General features: G+C 46.2%; 1 protein-coding gene across 2 annotated transcripts in view; it reads right to left on the bottom strand.

Moving 5' to 3' along the window:
• The window catches only part of ATR (ATR checkpoint kinase), a 169,392-nt gene that overhangs the window by 17,951 nt on the left and 134,285 nt on the right, over positions 1 to 17,156 (bottom strand). For both annotated transcript variants that reach the window (XM_088446273.1, XM_088446274.1), the window contains 8 exons: positions 16,530 to 16,689; positions 6,946 to 7,119; positions 6,642 to 6,784; positions 6,095 to 6,192; positions 5,760 to 5,992; positions 4,788 to 4,922; positions 3,499 to 3,705; positions 2,798 to 2,941 (listed from right to left, as the gene is read on the bottom strand). In XM_088446273.1, the coding sequence (XP_088302399.1) occupies positions 2,798 to 2,941; positions 3,499 to 3,705; positions 4,788 to 4,922; positions 5,760 to 5,992; positions 6,095 to 6,192; positions 6,642 to 6,784; positions 6,946 to 7,119; positions 16,530 to 16,689 (1,294 nt within the window). The remainder of the gene's footprint in view (positions 1 to 2,797; positions 2,942 to 3,498; positions 3,706 to 4,787; positions 4,923 to 5,759; positions 5,993 to 6,094; positions 6,193 to 6,641; positions 6,785 to 6,945; positions 7,120 to 16,529; positions 16,690 to 17,156) is intronic.

Below are 17,156 nucleotides of genomic sequence, written 5' to 3'. Positions count from 1 at the left end.
TCCCGGGGAATGGTCGCTTCATCCAGAGGTATTCCAACTACTCGTGGACAAGTGGGGGCTGCCAGAACTGGACCTGATGGCGTCCCGTTACAATCACAAGCTGCCTGTGTACGGGTCAAGGACAAGGGACGCAGGCGCAAGTCTGATAGACGCGCTGTCGGTGAAATGGCTGTTTCAACTGGCTTACTTGTTCCCTCCGATATCTCTGCTGCCTCGGGTCCTGCGCAAGTTCAAACAGGACGGAGGCACACTGATCCTGGTGGCCCCAGCGTGGCCCAGAAGGCCGTGGTACTCCGATCTGCGGAGCCTGTCCATCGACGCTCCGTACCTCCTACCTCAACGGCGGGACCTGTTGTCTCAGGGGCCCTGTCTTCACCCGGATCTGGGTCGACTATCTTTGACGGCGTGGCTCTTGAGACAGCCGTCCTGAGGTCTCGGGGCTTTTCTAGCTCCGTTATTACCACCATGCTGAGGGCGCGCAAGCCTGCTTCCGCGAGGATCTATCACAGAGTGTGGCACACTTACTTTCAGTGGTGCGAGGCCAGAAACTATGATCCCCAGGTGTTCCGAGTTTCGCGTATTCTGGCTTTCCTTCAGTCCGGTTTGGACTTAGGATTACGTCTTTCTTCACTGAAGGTACACGTGTCTGGTCTGTCGGTGTGGTTCCAGCGCAGGATCGCTGCTATGCCGGACGTACACAACTTTTTCCAGGGTGTTTTGAGAATCCAGCCTCCCTTTGTGCCACCTGTGGCCCTGTGGGATTTGGCGGTGGTTCTTAGGGCCTTACAGGGTCCTCCTTTTGAGCCCTTGGAGTCAGTGGAGCTCAAGTGGCTAACTTTTAAAACTGTTTTCCTCTTGGCAATTGCTTCTGCCAGGAGGGTTTCAGATTTGGGGGCGCTTTCTTGTCGTCCCTCTTTTCTGATTTTTCATCAGGACAGAGCGGTGCTTCGCACTCGTCCTGATTTCCTGCCTAAGGTGGTTTCCAGGTTCCACATTAATCAGGAAATTGTTGTACCAGCCTTTCAGTCACCTGATCTTTCGGCTGGGGAGACTTCCTTAGACGTTGTAAGGGCACTCCAGGTTTACGTGGACCGGACTAGTTCTGTGAGGAAGTCGGATTCTTTGTTTATCCTCTTTGGTTTTCACAAGAGGGGTTGGCCTGCCAACAAACAGACTCTAGCCCGATGGCTTTGTTCTGTTATTATTGAGGCTTATATGCAGGAGGGTTTACCTGTTCCAGCCTCGGTTAAGGCTCATTCCACTCGGTCCGTGGGCCCTTCTTGGGCTGCTAGCCGTGGCGCCTCTGCTGTTCAGCTCTGTAAGGCGGCCACCTGGTCTTCCATTCAGACCTTTTTGAGGTTCTATGCGTTTGACACCTTTGCCTCTCAGGATGCATCCTTTGGGCGCCGGGTTCTCCTATCAGCACAGGAGCGTCCCCGCCCTTAGTTGGACTGCTTTGGGACATCCCCAAGGTCACCCTGTGGACCCCTATGGACCCTGAAGTAGAAAACAAGAGATATGGTAAGAACTTACCTTTGTTATCTCTGTTTCTACGAAGTCCATAGGGTCCACAGGGCACCCGCCCTGACGCACCTGGCTTCATATGGGCTCTGTGACTGGTCACCGGTTTTCCGTCTCCCATTTCTGTGAGTATGGTTCTTGTGTGTTCCAGTCTTCCTTCTCTCTGTTTCGTCTCCTCCTCCGGCCTGGGCTGCTTACCAACTGAGGTGCCTGTGGCTCGGGGGCGGGGTATGGGGGAGGTTGGACCCAAGTGCATCCTGGGAGCAGCTAAAAGCTTTAACTCCGTGGTGCCCGAGGATCCAGCTATACCCCAAGGTCACCCTGTGGACCCTATGGACTTCGTAGAAACAGAGATAACAAAGGTAAGTTCTTACCATATCTCTTGTTTTTACATATTAAGCCCGCACCTAACACCACCAGGGATAGATCCTCGGGAGGGAGAACCCCAATTTATTTTTGGGGTCCCCACTTTGAGCTCTTCCAATTCTGGGCTGACCAATTTAGGGCTAGTTTTATATGATGGCAGGGGGACCCCATGCTGTGTGTCTCCCTGCCATGGAATAAGCCCCAGCTGGTTCAGCCTGGTATGGAGAGGGGCCCTCATCTGAAAGCCCTGATTGATCTTTGAGTTGGAGTTACCCCATTAAATTTTTGGGGTCCCCACTTCCCGAGGATTTCCAGCCCTGGGGTGACAAGTTTGGAGTTGGTTTGACATTATGGCAGAGGGACCCCTGAACCAGCCCCCAGCTGGTTCAGCCCGCTGCTGGTTATTGGAAAACAGGGGGGACCTCATGCTGGTTTTTTTCCCCAATTTTCCAAGACCAGACCAGGTTGAAAGGTCCAGGGCTGCTTATGCTTTGTGGTTTTTTTACATCTTTAATTGCTTTTAACCCTAAGAAGCCTGCACAGATCACAGTGATCTGTGCAGTGCTTCTGTTTGGACGGGTTAGCTGTTGTGTTTTAACTTGTATATGCCACCGGTTGTGAACTGAAATGTTAGAGATGCAATGAAAGACAGACATACTATAGCTGTAGAGTTTCAAATTGAAGCTGAAACCTGATTGTTGAAAAATCTGTATTTTAGACAGCAACACGCCTTTGTTTGCAGTCAGTTTTGGATGGTTTTTAAACCAACAGAAAACGTACCTTTAGTAAATGTACCCCATAGTATCTTGTAAACATTGGCCATGAAGTGCCATAACTGCATCCCTGGTTCCTAGTGACATGAAAGGGTGCATTCAAATTATCTTTACAGCCCACTTCATGGAACACTTACCTTATTTATCAGGGAATTAAACTCCATGAGTCTGCAGTCTTTCCTGAGATCATCTTTAGGTTTGCACATCATAATGTAAGATTTTCCATCAGACCCCTTCAGTGTAATCTTCTTGGGTTTTTGGAGAGATGGTAGGATCTCCACCTGCCATTCAGAAAAGTATGATGATAGAAGCTACTGAAGTTGTACATGAAATACCAAGACAGCAGTTGGCAAACAAAATAAAAGGGCTATAAAGATATGAACCTATGGCCAAAGGATGCCGACCTGAGAACAAAGGAAATAAGGGATTGGTGTTGCACGCACCAAGGATCTAGATGTATATGGGTACACAATGGCCCTCTTTGGCTGTGCTGTAAAGAGGTGGTAATTAACATCTTATATTGCCAGGAAGGAATACAGTGAAGTGATTGCTGTATATATTAGTGAAATTAATTTGCACTGACTGTATGTCTGATGAATGCAATAATTCTGAATTTGCAAAGCATGCTGCTGCCAGACCACAGGACATGACATTAAGAATGTCCCAGTGCACATCTTCTGTGTATCTCAATTATTTTGTACCCATCTGCTTACATCAAAAGTGATGTTATATTTGGCGTATGAAATGTGATATTTACATACATAAATAATATAATAATAAACTATTTCACAAGACTATGTAGAAGACAAAACTGGCCTAAACAGCACAGAACACTTACAACATCATCAAAGCCAGCAATGTATGCCCAGTGCCCAGGAAAGGGGTCATGGTCAGCGTGATCACGTTTTCCAGCAGTAGATGGAAGTGTAGGGATCATTACTGACTGTAATGGGATGAGGATCTCACTGAATGTTGGCTCTTCAACCAGTTTCTTGAGCAGCCTAAAGTGAACACTCATACTTAAAACACCAGTGTTGCCATCCACCTAGGAAATGCAGTAATGATACATGTTAATGTACTGTCAAGTAATATGTCTTAATTAACACTACTATTTACATCTGCATTTTCAATCACAATCACTGTAACAATTCGTAAAGCAGATGGTGTGTGTGTGTGTGTGTGTGTGTGTGTAATATATATATATATATATATATATATATACATATATATATACATATATATATATATATAAAAACACTCACATTATATAGGGCGGAGACGGTAGTTATGTAATTATGTTTTATGATATTTTATATTCATTAATATTGGATAACATGCACTATGCAGTGTATTCCCCTTACGTTTTGGTTATACACCTACAGTAAGAGAAAGATTAGGACAATAAGAGAGCTCAAGAAAACTCTGGAGAGCAAGAGACACACAAAAGATGGGGTAGAATTTGGTGTATACAACATGGATCCACTGTGTCTTGTGTCAACAGCTCAGGCTGATGATAGTGGTGGAAATGTTTTCTTGGTAAACATTAGGCACTTAAATCCCAAAATGTGCATAATTTAAACTGAGTATTGTTGCTGACCATGTGCAACGCCTTTATGTTCACAGTCTACTCTATTTAATAGCTACTGTACTAGCTACCAGCAACAAAACAGACCATGTCACAAAACACAGGTCATCTGAAGCTGGTTACAAGAAAATGACAACGAGTTTAGTTTACTCCAATGGCCTCCTCCAATCACAGTCCAATAGAGCATCTTTGGGATGTGGTGGAACAGGTGATCCGCAGCATGAATGGGCAGCTGACAAATCTGTAGCAACTACCATGTCATTATGGACTAGAACATCTAAGGAATGTTTTCAGCACCTTGTTGAATCCATGCCACCATTAAACCCTAATGTATGACATTTCAACCACCTTTACAGCAATCTCTTTCTGGTTTACCTACATCATATTTTACTCCTCTAAAGCTCTCTAATCTTGGCAACAAGGATTAACCTTCTTTACCACAAGTATCTGCAGCCCATTGCAACAGCAACAAACTGCACCAAGACAATAGTCGTTAAACAAGACTGTTGATTATATTACAAGAAACATAGACCTGTACTTACTGGCTTGTTACACAGCTCCAAAAGCTTGTCGGTAAGCCGTGTTGCATCTCCGATGAATTTCCCAAGAGCTGACTTCAGGTGAATGGCCTTATCAATGATCTCTTTGCACCTGTTTACACGCATTGGATAGGATGACTGTGGAAACAATGTGATGAGTAAACCAGCATTGCCCAGGTTAATGTTCAGACAGATATTATGTGAATAGTCTGCCGGTGTGCAGCACCCCACAAACAGGCAGACATTAGTTTCTGAATCTCTATAAGTATTATGACCAAATGGCTTGCTGGCACTCCCTGTATCTCCAGCTAGCAATCATGGGAATTACTTGACTCAGGAAAAGTGAAATCTCTATGCTGGGTTTAAGTTTAGGGTATTGTATATAGAATACAGCAGATACATCAACTTAGGATGCCAAGGAAGTCAATAGTATATTGCATAATGATGCACGTCCCCAAAAGAACACAAATGTGTTTATACCAGGCTTAAAGAATAACCAAAGATATCAGCAACGTTTTGGGCATAGCTATACCATTTATCAGGCAATGCCTGAAATGTTGCTTTGGCACATTCATGTCAAACCTAAAGTCATACCTGCCTACTTTCTGGCTGCTCCTTCCGGGAGGAAGCAGCCAGATCGGCAGGATGGGGGGGGGCGTGTCCGTGACAAGGGGGAGTGGCCGGGCTGGTGACACACAGTGCACAGAGAATGCCCCAGCTCCCAATGCACGCGCCATGCATGTTAGGTATGAAGTGCACGAGCGCTACACCGACGGGAGGAGAGAGGACCAGGAACAGGGGTGGTAAGTATAACGGATCAGGAAGGGGCAGAGACAAGAGGGACGGAAGTGGGAGGGGTATCAAAGGAGACTCAGGTCCATTTATTTACAATTTATATAACATCAATACTACCCAACAAACTCATCTGTAGCCATTCATTCATAATACTACCAGATCTCACAACTGATAAATTACCTTGGACACAGCAGTCATCATCCACATTGCCTGCTGAGGATAAGCCACAAAGACCTTTGCCACAATTTCCATCAATACCGCAAACACTTCATCATGAGAGTGACAGATTCTGGAGATCAGCTGAGAGAAGGCTGTTAGGAACTGATAGGGAGCCAGGTAATTTTTATGGTCAGTAATAACCTTGTTAATTTTAATCAAATCATTTTTCATTTGAAGACGATCTGCCCGTCCAGCTGAAAATGACAATATTAAAAATTATATAATGAAAAATGCAGAACTAAAACTTTGTGACCTAAATAAACCCCCCAAAAATATCCAACATATAAAACTCATACCCTTTTCCCACTCATAAACTTTAGCTCCAAAGTCAAGCCACAGTGACAGCATCCGAGGCATTGACTGGTAGATAAACTGGTTTCCATACTGCAAAGACCTAGTAAAAATAAAAGTTTCCATCAAATTGAGAATTTGTTAAATATAATATACATCCCAAATATATAGAATAAAATATAGTACACATGCTGTCCTGGTCTGGCTTAAAAGTAACGGAGGGATGAAATGAGTCTTCAAGTTCAACTTTTCCTTTGCCATTCTACACTGTAAATGTAAATCAGCATTTTCTATAATTTATAGTTCATGAATAGGGCTGGGACAATGAAGGTTAATTCATTCTGCTGCCAAACAACATATATAAATTGTAGAATGAAATAAGCCTGCTACTATGTAGATGCTGGTTTCTTACGTGTAATAATATGCACATTAGTCCAAGCTGATGTGTGGATACCCTCTGGGCCCTGGTAATACTCATGCACCCCTAGCCTACCGAGCTAGATAGATACTTCAAATCAGTACATGAACATTAGTCATCTACAAGGCATTCACCTCCCAAAGTGATACACTATGTATCGTATCAGGTCGCCCTGCTTCTCCATCTTGTTGTCAGTCACCATAGGCATCAGCTTGTCGTAATACTTGGCAAGGTAAAAGTGCCCATCTTCCCATTCAGGCAGCAGGCTAGTTACATCCTGTATAATTTAAAGGTAATTAAATACAATATGAATCATTTATAACTCATCAACTAACAGTATCACTGTGACTGCCAGTTTAACGTCCATTTGTCAAAATTGACAACTCATAATGGCCTGATTTAATTAGTTAAGCTTGGGCCTCTTAGTTTTGAGCTCACTTTATATTTTTTCATAACGGCATTGCTTTCAAAGTTGGCAGTCTCCTCCATGAAACGCCCCACTAGTAGCATGGCACGGCCATGGATGAGCTGCTGCTGCGGGCGAGCACCGTCATCTGGTAGAAACAACTCTGCACCCTTCTGAAGGACAATAAGGGCCTGATGCACATCACCCTGTAAGATAAGTGATTAAAGAGAAGCTATTCAGTAATCCGATCTAAAGAAACGCAAAACATGACTGTAGAAAACAAAATATGGGATTTTTGTTCTTACCTGATAAATCCTTTTCTCTGATTCCATGGGGGACACTGGAAAACAATGGGTATAGGTGGAGCAGGAGGCACTTGGGCACCAAAAGGTTAACCTTCAAACAAGCACAGGCTCCTCCTCCCCTACACCTCACCCCCTGCCTGCAGCCACCAGTTAATACTAACAAAGCCCAAGGATAGGAAGTAGGAAGAGAGGAGGAAAACGGCTAGGGGCACAGAACATACACACACAAGGGAAATTCTTGGGCCTGGGGCTCCACAACTCAGGAATAACCCTGAGTGTAAGGGTGAGCGTCCAGTGTCCCAAACTGAATCAAAGAAAATGAAAAACCAAAATCCCATTATCTCTTTCATCCATGGAGGACACTGGGATACGATGGGACGTCCCAAAGCGGTCCCCAAAGGTAGGGAACACTCTTGTGGTGTGCATAGGACCCTTCACCGAAAGCTAGCATTTCTAGAGGCACAGGTGTCAAATAGGTAGAATTTGATTAAGGTGTGCGCAGAGGACCGCGTAGCCGCTCTGCACAGTTGTTCCACTGAGCCCAGGAAGTGCCCGCAAACCTGGTGGAGTGGGCACTCATCAAGTCCAGAACTGGTCGGTTGGCCAATGAGTATGCCTGCTGGATGAGCGATTTCATCCAACACACCAGCGTCTGCTTGGTAGCAGGCCAGTCCCTCTAATAAATGTCAGAAAGCACATTGGAGAGAGATAAAGTGCCAACCAACCAAACAGCTCCTACTGTAAATGTCACTTTACAGGCTGTGTTTGAAAAATGGCAGTTAGGAGCTGATGGGTATTACTTTCTCTCTATCCACTTTATCCCTGTCCAAGGCTTAGTACATCTCCCCCTTAGAGTGAATCCGGACCACATCCAGAGAAGCAGAAGATATAGGGAGAAGGAACACAGTCTTCCAGGTGAGGTACAATTTTAAAACTAAATCACAAGGGGCCACCTGTGGAAGAAAGGGAGGCTGAATTTACAGTAGACCTTGGAGAAGAGTATTGACAGCCAGCAAAAGCGCAATTCTGTGCTGGAAAAAAACAAACAGGATCAAGACTTGAACCTTGAAGGAAAAAAGTCAGAGACCTGAGTCCATGCCTGACTGTAAAAAGTATAAGACCTAGGACAGGAGGAAGACCACCAGATCCAGCTGTCGAACTGAACACCAGGCAAAATAGGCACGCTAAACCCAATAATAGGTGCTGACCGACACTGGTTTCCTGGCACACAACATGGTGCGCACTACAGAGTCAGAACAAAACTCTAGCTTTCAAGAGGCCTGTTTCAACAGTCACCCTGTCAAAGCCAGGCGAGGGAGATCCAGTTGTAGACATGGGCTCTGGGAAAGAAGATCCTACATGAGAGACAGAAACTAAGTGGAAGCCACTGACAGCCGACGAAGATCAGAGTACCATGCCTCGCGTAGGCACTTTGGGGCCCACAGAATGGCCAATCCGCCCTCCTTCAGCTTGCAAAGAACTCATGGCAGCAGAGAGAGCAGAGGAAAAAGATAGATGAGGGGGAATGTCCATGGAACAAACAGAGCATCCGCAAGAAGTGCCTCCAGAACCCAGTACCAAGTCCTGGAGCACTACCGAAGCAGCTTATGATTGTGATGAGAGGCTATGTCGGATGGCCCGAGCAATCTACCAACAACTGGAAAACAGACGAGTAGCCCCTGTACTTTGACTGCCGTCCTGATGATTGATGTATTCGACTGTTGCATTGCCCAAATAGACAGTGATAGCGCTGAGCCAAAAAAATGTTGGTCCCAGGGACCCCTCACTTTGACCTTTTCTGGGTCCCATCTAAATGAAGGTTTTCTGTAAATCTAACAACTTAGCAGCTACAGCCCATGTGCATGTAGCAGATGACATTGGTCCCAAGTAGGAAAAAAACAAACACATTGGCCCCGATAGGATGATAAAAAAATAAAATAAAATAAAAAGACACATTGGCCCCCCACAGGAAAAAATAAAATACAATTTGCCTCTGACAGGAAAAAAAACACCAAACACATTGGCCCCCACATGAAGAAAAACACACACACACATTAACCCGGTTGTTAAAAAAAAAAAAAAAAAAAACACTGGACCCCACAGGAAAAAAAAAAACACATTGGCCCCTACAAGGAAAAAATTAAATACAGTGATTCAGATTCATTGCAGTGCAGCCTTCCCTGCTGTGTCACTGCATCACTGTGGCGGGAGGCGACATGCAACTACATGACATCATGTTGATGCATCACAGCCTTTGGGTTCAAACTGCGTCTGAGCCGCCTGGAAAAGTCCAACGCTGCCAGACAGAATTTGTGGGATCCAGTAGAAATTAAACAAGTAGAGCACCCCAATCACAGGCCCACAGATGGGGAGAAGCAGGCCGATGCTCAAAAAGGCTGGGTGGGCAGAGGCATATAAAGGGAGGGTGGGTAGAGGGACAAAAGGGGGCAGGTAGAGGCACACATGGGGAGTTGGGCAGAGGCACACATGGGGAAGAGAGTGACAAGTAAATATATATTTAAAAAAAATTGTAAGCATTGACAGACATACCTGGGTGGGGAGGTCAAAGAAATGCAGACACTGATTTTATACACAACCAGCAGCAGGGAGTGTGTTGGGAGTAGTGCTATATACTCACCAGGCCCGGCAGCAGTGACATCAGATTGGCTGCCTGTCATTACTGTGCGCTGGCTGCAGGGAGCTTAGAGTTGGCCCTGCAGTACTTTGTAAATCGGTGTCGTGAGCAGTCTCGGGGCCTTCCCTGCTCACCACACTGAGCTCCGCACAGCAGCCGCACTGAAATGACAGGCAGCCAAGCTGATTCACTTCTAGGCTGCCTGTCACACGCCACTCAATGCTGCCGGGCTGGTGAGTACGGACAGCCGCCTGGCAGCTCCCCCTTCCCTGGTACAGACATCAGTGGAACTCCCACTCAGGCCCCTTACACATGTACCACCCTGATGGCAGCTGCAGAGCACCCACTATGTGGTGGCGCCCTTGTGCAGCCGCTCTGCTGAGACGTGCCTCGAGTTGGCCCTGAGCACCAAACAGTCACCACCCGCTACCCACTTACACTAACTTGAGGCCGTCTTCACTCTTGGTGAAGGGGCCGTCTTCACTCTGGGTCACCGAGCCACATGTGTAGTGCCGCTGTATGATCCAGTAAATGCACCAAATTGGATTTTGGCAGACATGAGACTCCACCTCTTGTTGTCATAGCCTGCAGCTGGGCCAGGCTCTTCAATCACTTAAGGAGGATCCAGGGATTGGTTGCAGCAGAGCACGTCCTAGGGGATCCGCCCATGTTTGAAAAGTGAGTCCCCGGGCCTGAATACTGGGTAAAAGACGCGATATAGCGCGTATTTGCGATCACTGGCCACCTTGCTGTAAAGAAGTTGCCACGTCTGACAGAGGGCTCGGTAAATCGCTTGAAGCTCCAAAATGCTGGAATATAGGAATTCTGTTCCGTCCAGTGACCCTGAAATGTAAACTGGAGATTCACGGTGCGCCATCCCATCAAACTTGCATCTGTTTTGAGCATCATCCATTCCGAAACCAGAAAAGGGTAACTTTTGTTCAAGTGGGAGGACTGAAGCCACCTTAACAGAGTGGTGCACTTCCTGGGACAAGGATAAAAGATAACACTGAAGCATCAGGAGAGATTGGTTCCATCTGGAAAGGATGTCCATTTAGAGAGGTCTGGAGTGAGGTTGACGTATTCCACCATTTTGAAGGTGGACACCAACTTTCCCAGAACGTACACTGAAACCCGAGACAGATTGTACCATCTCCTGTAAGGCCAAAATCCGGGTAGGAAAACTCGCTTGTACTGATCCCCCAGATGAGGCATCCTTAGAGACAGGGACAGGCTGGAGTTTTGCCAATTGAGGCAACCGTGCATCTGGAGGGCCTGAACCATCAGGATGAAATGCTCCTGAAGGGTAAGAGGCTATTGAGCTGCAATGGGGTATGGGGTGATTTGGATGCCGCAAAGACGGAGGCCTGCTGCCATTACACATGACTTTTGTAATAACATGAGGAGCTGATGACAAGCCAAACGGTAAGGCCCAAAGGACCTCCTCATTAAACGGAAGAGATTACAAGGCCTTCTTTGATTCTGAGCGAGTGCACCAGAAGTGGAGCCAGAGTGCTCACCTAGCAAGATGCTTGAATCAAAAGCGGCCTCTACTAGATAAGAAGCCGCCTCACGTATCCGAATTCTTAATAAGGTGTATTTGGCCACAGCAATTAAAGCTTTCACATTAACAGGACTAGGTTGGACTTCACCTTGTACAGAGGACAACTCTATGTCCAAAACTTGTAGAAATTCTTCCTCCATCGGGGAAGAAACGTCAGTCTGACTCATATCCTGATGTAGGGGGTAGACATAGGGCGTTTGTATGGTATCTGGAGGCTAGCCAGATCCAACAACTGTTGTAGACCTAAACGAGGCCCTGTACGGCCTGGGATAAGCCTGCACCCAAGGCGGTTCCACTGGTGCTAGTTGAAGAGTAACAGCAATCCAACGCTGACTCCTGGGAGGGCCCAGCTGCTGGGGAGTCCGGCATTTCACCACCACAAAGCACTGCTCATCAAGCCCTCAATAATCCTAAACTGCACTTGCAATTTGTCATGACCGTTTCTGCAGGAGCTAGATTTCAGCACAGAAGAGTCCCTTCCTGGGCAGCCTTGTATCTGTGGAATTATACTGAAAACATCTATTTGAATATAAAAAGCACAGTGTAGTGCTGACAATAAGAGTAAAACACTTACTGTAAGTAACCTCAATGAAACAAATAAAAATTACATTGAAGGAATGAAAAGTATGTGGAAAAACCACGAAACATGGCTATTGCAGGTAAAATGTTATTCGATATTACTTTAAGAAATTAAATTATGCAGAAAACGAGAGAAATATGTTCATAAATACTTAATAATACAGAGATGTACAGTCAATTGCAGGAAAGCAGCATGATATTTCAAAATCAATACGAATAATACCAATAAAACCCTGTAAAAAAACAGCAGGTACCTTAAATCTGACCAAAAAGGATAGTGTTTCTGCAGGTGAATAACTAATGAGATACTTTTAACATATAACTATAATAGAAGTACATGTAAATACACAGGGGCGTATCTACCCATTGGCCAGGATGGCACTCGCCAGGGGCGCCGACCAAAGGGGGGGCGCTGCCCGGCAGTGCCACCAGTAGTCAAGGGGTGGACAAGTCCCCCGGGCCCCTCAAATGTAGGGCAGACCGCAGTGAGAGCGGTCTGCCCTACACAGTTTACAAACAGACAGCCGTCAGCGGCGGCTGTGTGTTTGTAATAGCAACCAGCTAATGAGAGTCTGCCTGACACTCATTAGCTGCTGCGTCGTCCGCGGAGGGAGCCGGCTGGAGCTCACTCATGAGCTCCGTGTTCCGGCTCCCCCTGCAGCATGTGATGGGAGAGACGTCATACGTCATGACGTCTCTCCCATGCAGGAGAAGAGCGGTCCAGAACTCGGACAGCGGCGGTCCTGTCAGGAGCGGGGACCAGACGAGTTTAATTTTTTTTTGTTCTTTGTGTGTGTGTGTAAGCCTGGCATGGGAGGGGGGGAGGCACTGAAATAGGGGGTGTCCGCTACTGGGGGCACTTTAAGGGGGGGTGCCCGCTACTGTATTGGGGTGGCCACTACTGGGGGCAATTTATGGGGGTGGTGGCCACTAGTGGGAGCACTGTATAGGGGTGGCCACTACTGGGGGCACTGTATAGGGGGGGCTACTACTGGGTACTATTACTGGGGGCACTACTACTGGGTACTATTACTGGGGGCACTGTATAGGGGGGCTACTACTGGGGGCACTGTATAGGGAGGTCTACTACTGGGGGCAATGCAGCATAGGGGGGATTACTACTGGGGGCACTGCATAAGGGGGGTAGGGGGGCACCAGTACATTACATTGCCTGGGGCACTTGGATCCCTACATAGACCCCTGTAAATACATATGTATAAAGTATAGACTCAAATAGCGCACAGTACACAGAAAAGTTCAGAATGCACTCAAGAAGAATAGTCTGAGTCCACTACCAGAAACCAGTAAGGTAACGTAAGGACTAATGCTATCCCCTGACGGTATATAATCGGGAAGCCGGCTGCCTTAATACCGACTGTCATATTCCGGCGAGGGTGAAATGCCGGGCATCTAGATGTAGACGCCTGACATTTTCCCAACACCGGGAGACAGGCGCCCGGCATCCCGATCGAAGGGATGCTGGGCGCCGCGAGCCGGGGGGGACTTAGGGTTAGGCACCCCCCCCGGCGGGTTTAGGCAGTGGGGAAGGGAGGGGTAAGGGTTAGGCACTTAGAGGGGGGATTAGGGTTAGGCACTTGGGGGGAGATTAGGGTTAGGCACCCCTAAGGAGGGTTAGGGGGGGGTTAGGTTAGTAAGTACTTACCTAATGACGATCGGGATTTCCAGTGCTGTTGGGCTACCGCTGCCGGGAATTCTGCTTTTGTCGGCCAGGCGCTGCCGGGAACCGATCCGGCATTATCTCATACCGATTCCCATCGGACACCCAGCTATGAGGTATAGAGGAGGATGTAGCGCTCATACACAGGACCAAGCAGACAGCTTTTCAGCAGAGAAAACGGCTGCCCGACATCCCTAGGAGGAGGAGAGCGGGATCCTTTGGGGGCAGCGAAGGAAGGATGTGCGCCAAAGGTTGGAGGAGGAGAGAACCAGGTGAAGGCTCCACCCCCATCACTGACCCCAGGGACTGGCCGCTGTGTTAATGATGTCCCCGTTGCAATCCATGATGGTCCAGTGGGAGAGAGGATGCCCGGGCCGCCACTGAGCTGTCCCCCGCCAGCAGCCTACTGTGCTGAAAGGGGAACTGCTGTAGTGACTCAGCACCCTGTGGTGTAAGGAGCTGCTTCCAGCCACAGCTGTGTACATGCTGTGTGTTTCAGGGACCAGCTTGAGCAGCCGACTCAATTGCCAGCACTTAGGCCACAAATCACAGACCTGATGGAGTGGCTGGCGTGAGCGCTGCACCTCAGTTGCACTGCTGTCTGCCCAAGTAAAGGTAAAGTAAGATTCAATTGAATTAAAAGAAAAAAAAAAATCAGCTGTAACAGCAGCTACAAAAAAAACAACCAGTCCCTAGGGCACCAACTAAAAACTGGTGGCTTCAGATAGGAGGTGGGGTATAGGGGTGGAGGAGCCTGTGCTGGCTTGAAGATTAACCTTTTGGTGCCCAGACTCCACTAGCTCTACCTAGATCGTTTTCCAGTGTCCCCCATGGATGAAAGAGAAAATAAAATTCTAAATTTAAAAGGAGACATTTTATGTTTATTACACGATATAGCTTCTAACAAAAAGCAGTATTTCCTAAAACTTCCACTGGCAGAAAACTTAGGGGCAGAATAAATTAGCTGCTGACTAGGTGGCACAACTTTTTATTGAAATACTTGGGATTGGGGCTTTTAAGGAGCACTTCAACTATGAAAGTGTCCTTATTTTAGTGTACAAGTGTCAGAACATAGGGCGATTCAGATGTGGACGCAAATGCCATTGCAGCTGCGATCTCTCGTGGATCGCAATTGCAAAAATATGCTAATGACGTACTTGCTGTCCAGTGCTTAGAGACACCCACTGAAAGCATCTCACATCCGCTGCTCACGCAAAATATCGGAACCATCGTATGCAGATCAGGCGGCCATCAGACTTCTCAGTAATTCTAAGCAGTTGCAGACATAGCAGGTCTCCAAACACGCAAAGGGCTCCCCTGCTGCGAGCAAAAACGCATTGGCTAGTATATGGATTCCCAGAAAACAGTGTTTAAACAGTCCGACACACATGCATTTTTCTAACCACCCACCGTTATCTTCCCCAAATGCTGACTGCCTGTAAATCACTTTGCAAGCGTTTCCTCTGTGTGAGCATAATTGTAATTCAATCACTGCACGTGCGGCATACACGCTTGCGCAACGGCTAACAAATGCTCAATCTGCGTAAGTATTGGCATTGCTGCCACATCTGAATCAGGCCCTAGCGCAGTACCACTTCCATTTGAAGGTGTTTTAATTGTAAAATAAGGCCAATATAGACAGGTCAGTTTTCATGCCAGTTTCTTTAAAAACAGAATTACCTGGGACATACGGTATATGTTTAGGTGCTGTATTGATGGGAAAGGTGTTTTGGGACCACAGATTGCATTTTCCCCAATATTTTACAAACTTGTATATACACACTTCACAATAGAGACATTTTGACATTATAATGCAAGCCAAAATAATCTGGACACTTTTATGTGCTGAAATACACTTGCTGGCTATCATTTGCTCTTCATTAATAAAAGTTGTAAAAATCACCCATTTGACACCAGATAACTGCGCCCAATACTTTGCATATGGCCACTATCAGCCTTCTACACTGTCCTGCTATCTTATGTGCCCTTTTTGGGATGATTTCCCCACATTATCATGCACCTCGCAGACTGCGGGACTTCACAGTACGGTACTCGCAGCTAAATGAATTTGCCCCTTATTTATTCATCGATGAATACAAATTGAATGACACATCACAATGCCAATGCTTTACCAAAGTCAGTTTGTGGACAATCTTGCGTGTTTTCACATTGCACATGCACCAGAGCTGAATGCATGGATCTACATGCATTGCTGAGACGTACGCAACTCCATCACATCGCCACCTGTGGTTACAACTGGCCGGTAATAAGGGATTCACACATGGTGAAGTTTAGTGAAGGCACGTCGGTACAACTGCAGGCTATGCAGGATTGTGCATATGCGGAAAGACATCTGTTTACAGACACATCTTTTACACCAAACACAGGGCTGGTGCAACAGGACACTGATAATAATGATGGCTATGAGACCATACACACACAAAGCGGTGGGTCAACCTCAAAGATCCATACAACTATGCCTAGGGACGATTACACACAATCAGTTCAGGACACAACTCTGCATCAGGCACCATATCTTAACATCAGGTATAAATAGTCATGTATGTTCACAACTTCATAGAGAATTATGGAGTTTGGAAATCCCCAAGTTAATAATTACAGATTGGGCAGCTGAATGAAAACCGGTAATGAACCATTCTACCAGCACTTTCTGATTAGATACTGTAGTGGTGGAACAAAAATACATGTTAAATTTGAATGTGGCAGATATTTGTGTGATTAACAGTTGATAACTCCTCACCCCATGACAACCCTTTGTTTGAACATAACAATTGCTACAGTACTTTTTCAGTTACTTGCCTGTGACAGAGGAGACATTCAGAATCTTTGCTTACCTTAGACCAGAGCCACTTGGCACGTTCAACATTAAGCTCGGACAGCCGAGACTCTCCTGTATTTAGGAGAGCGTTGTATGCAGTCTGATGGTGGCCTGCTTTACGGGCAACACGGGCACTTTGCAGCCAACACTCACCAATCATATCAGCGTGATTAGGCCTGAAGAATAGGAAGTTTTACCTAATTAACAAGTAGCATTTCTAGAGGATGAAGATACAAGCTCAAGGTCTGACTTATTAACCAACTACTCATTACAGTGTGTATATATAATTTATTAAGTACATGGACTGCATTTTGCTAAATAAACTGGGCATAAATTTAATTTTACGTTTGGTTTAAAGCAGCAATCCAATGAAAAAAATATAGTTTCATATAAATCACTGTGGCAAGCTATAATCTTGATATTTATCATTTCGCCTTGGTTTGTTTCTTCACACTGCTATTAATGACTGACAAATCTTCCGATTTTAAACAAGTTATGTGACTAACATGGCAACCGCAGTCACATGGCACATGAAGTAAGAAGCAGAGAGGTTCTGAAATGCCCCTATGAGCTCTGTGTTTTCGCTCTGACATCTTCTCTTTCATTCCCCGCCCCTACCCCTGCCTGTAATGAATAATAATGT

The sequence above is a fragment of the Taudactylus pleione genome, unplaced genomic scaffold (assembly GCF_031769625.1).
Source record: "Taudactylus pleione unplaced genomic scaffold, aTauple2 ptg000395l, whole genome shotgun sequence".
NCBI lineage: Eukaryota > Metazoa > Chordata > Amphibia > Anura > Myobatrachidae > Taudactylus > Taudactylus pleione.
Note: the sequence above shows the minus strand (reverse complement) of the source record. Positions and strands in the feature narration are given on the sequence as shown.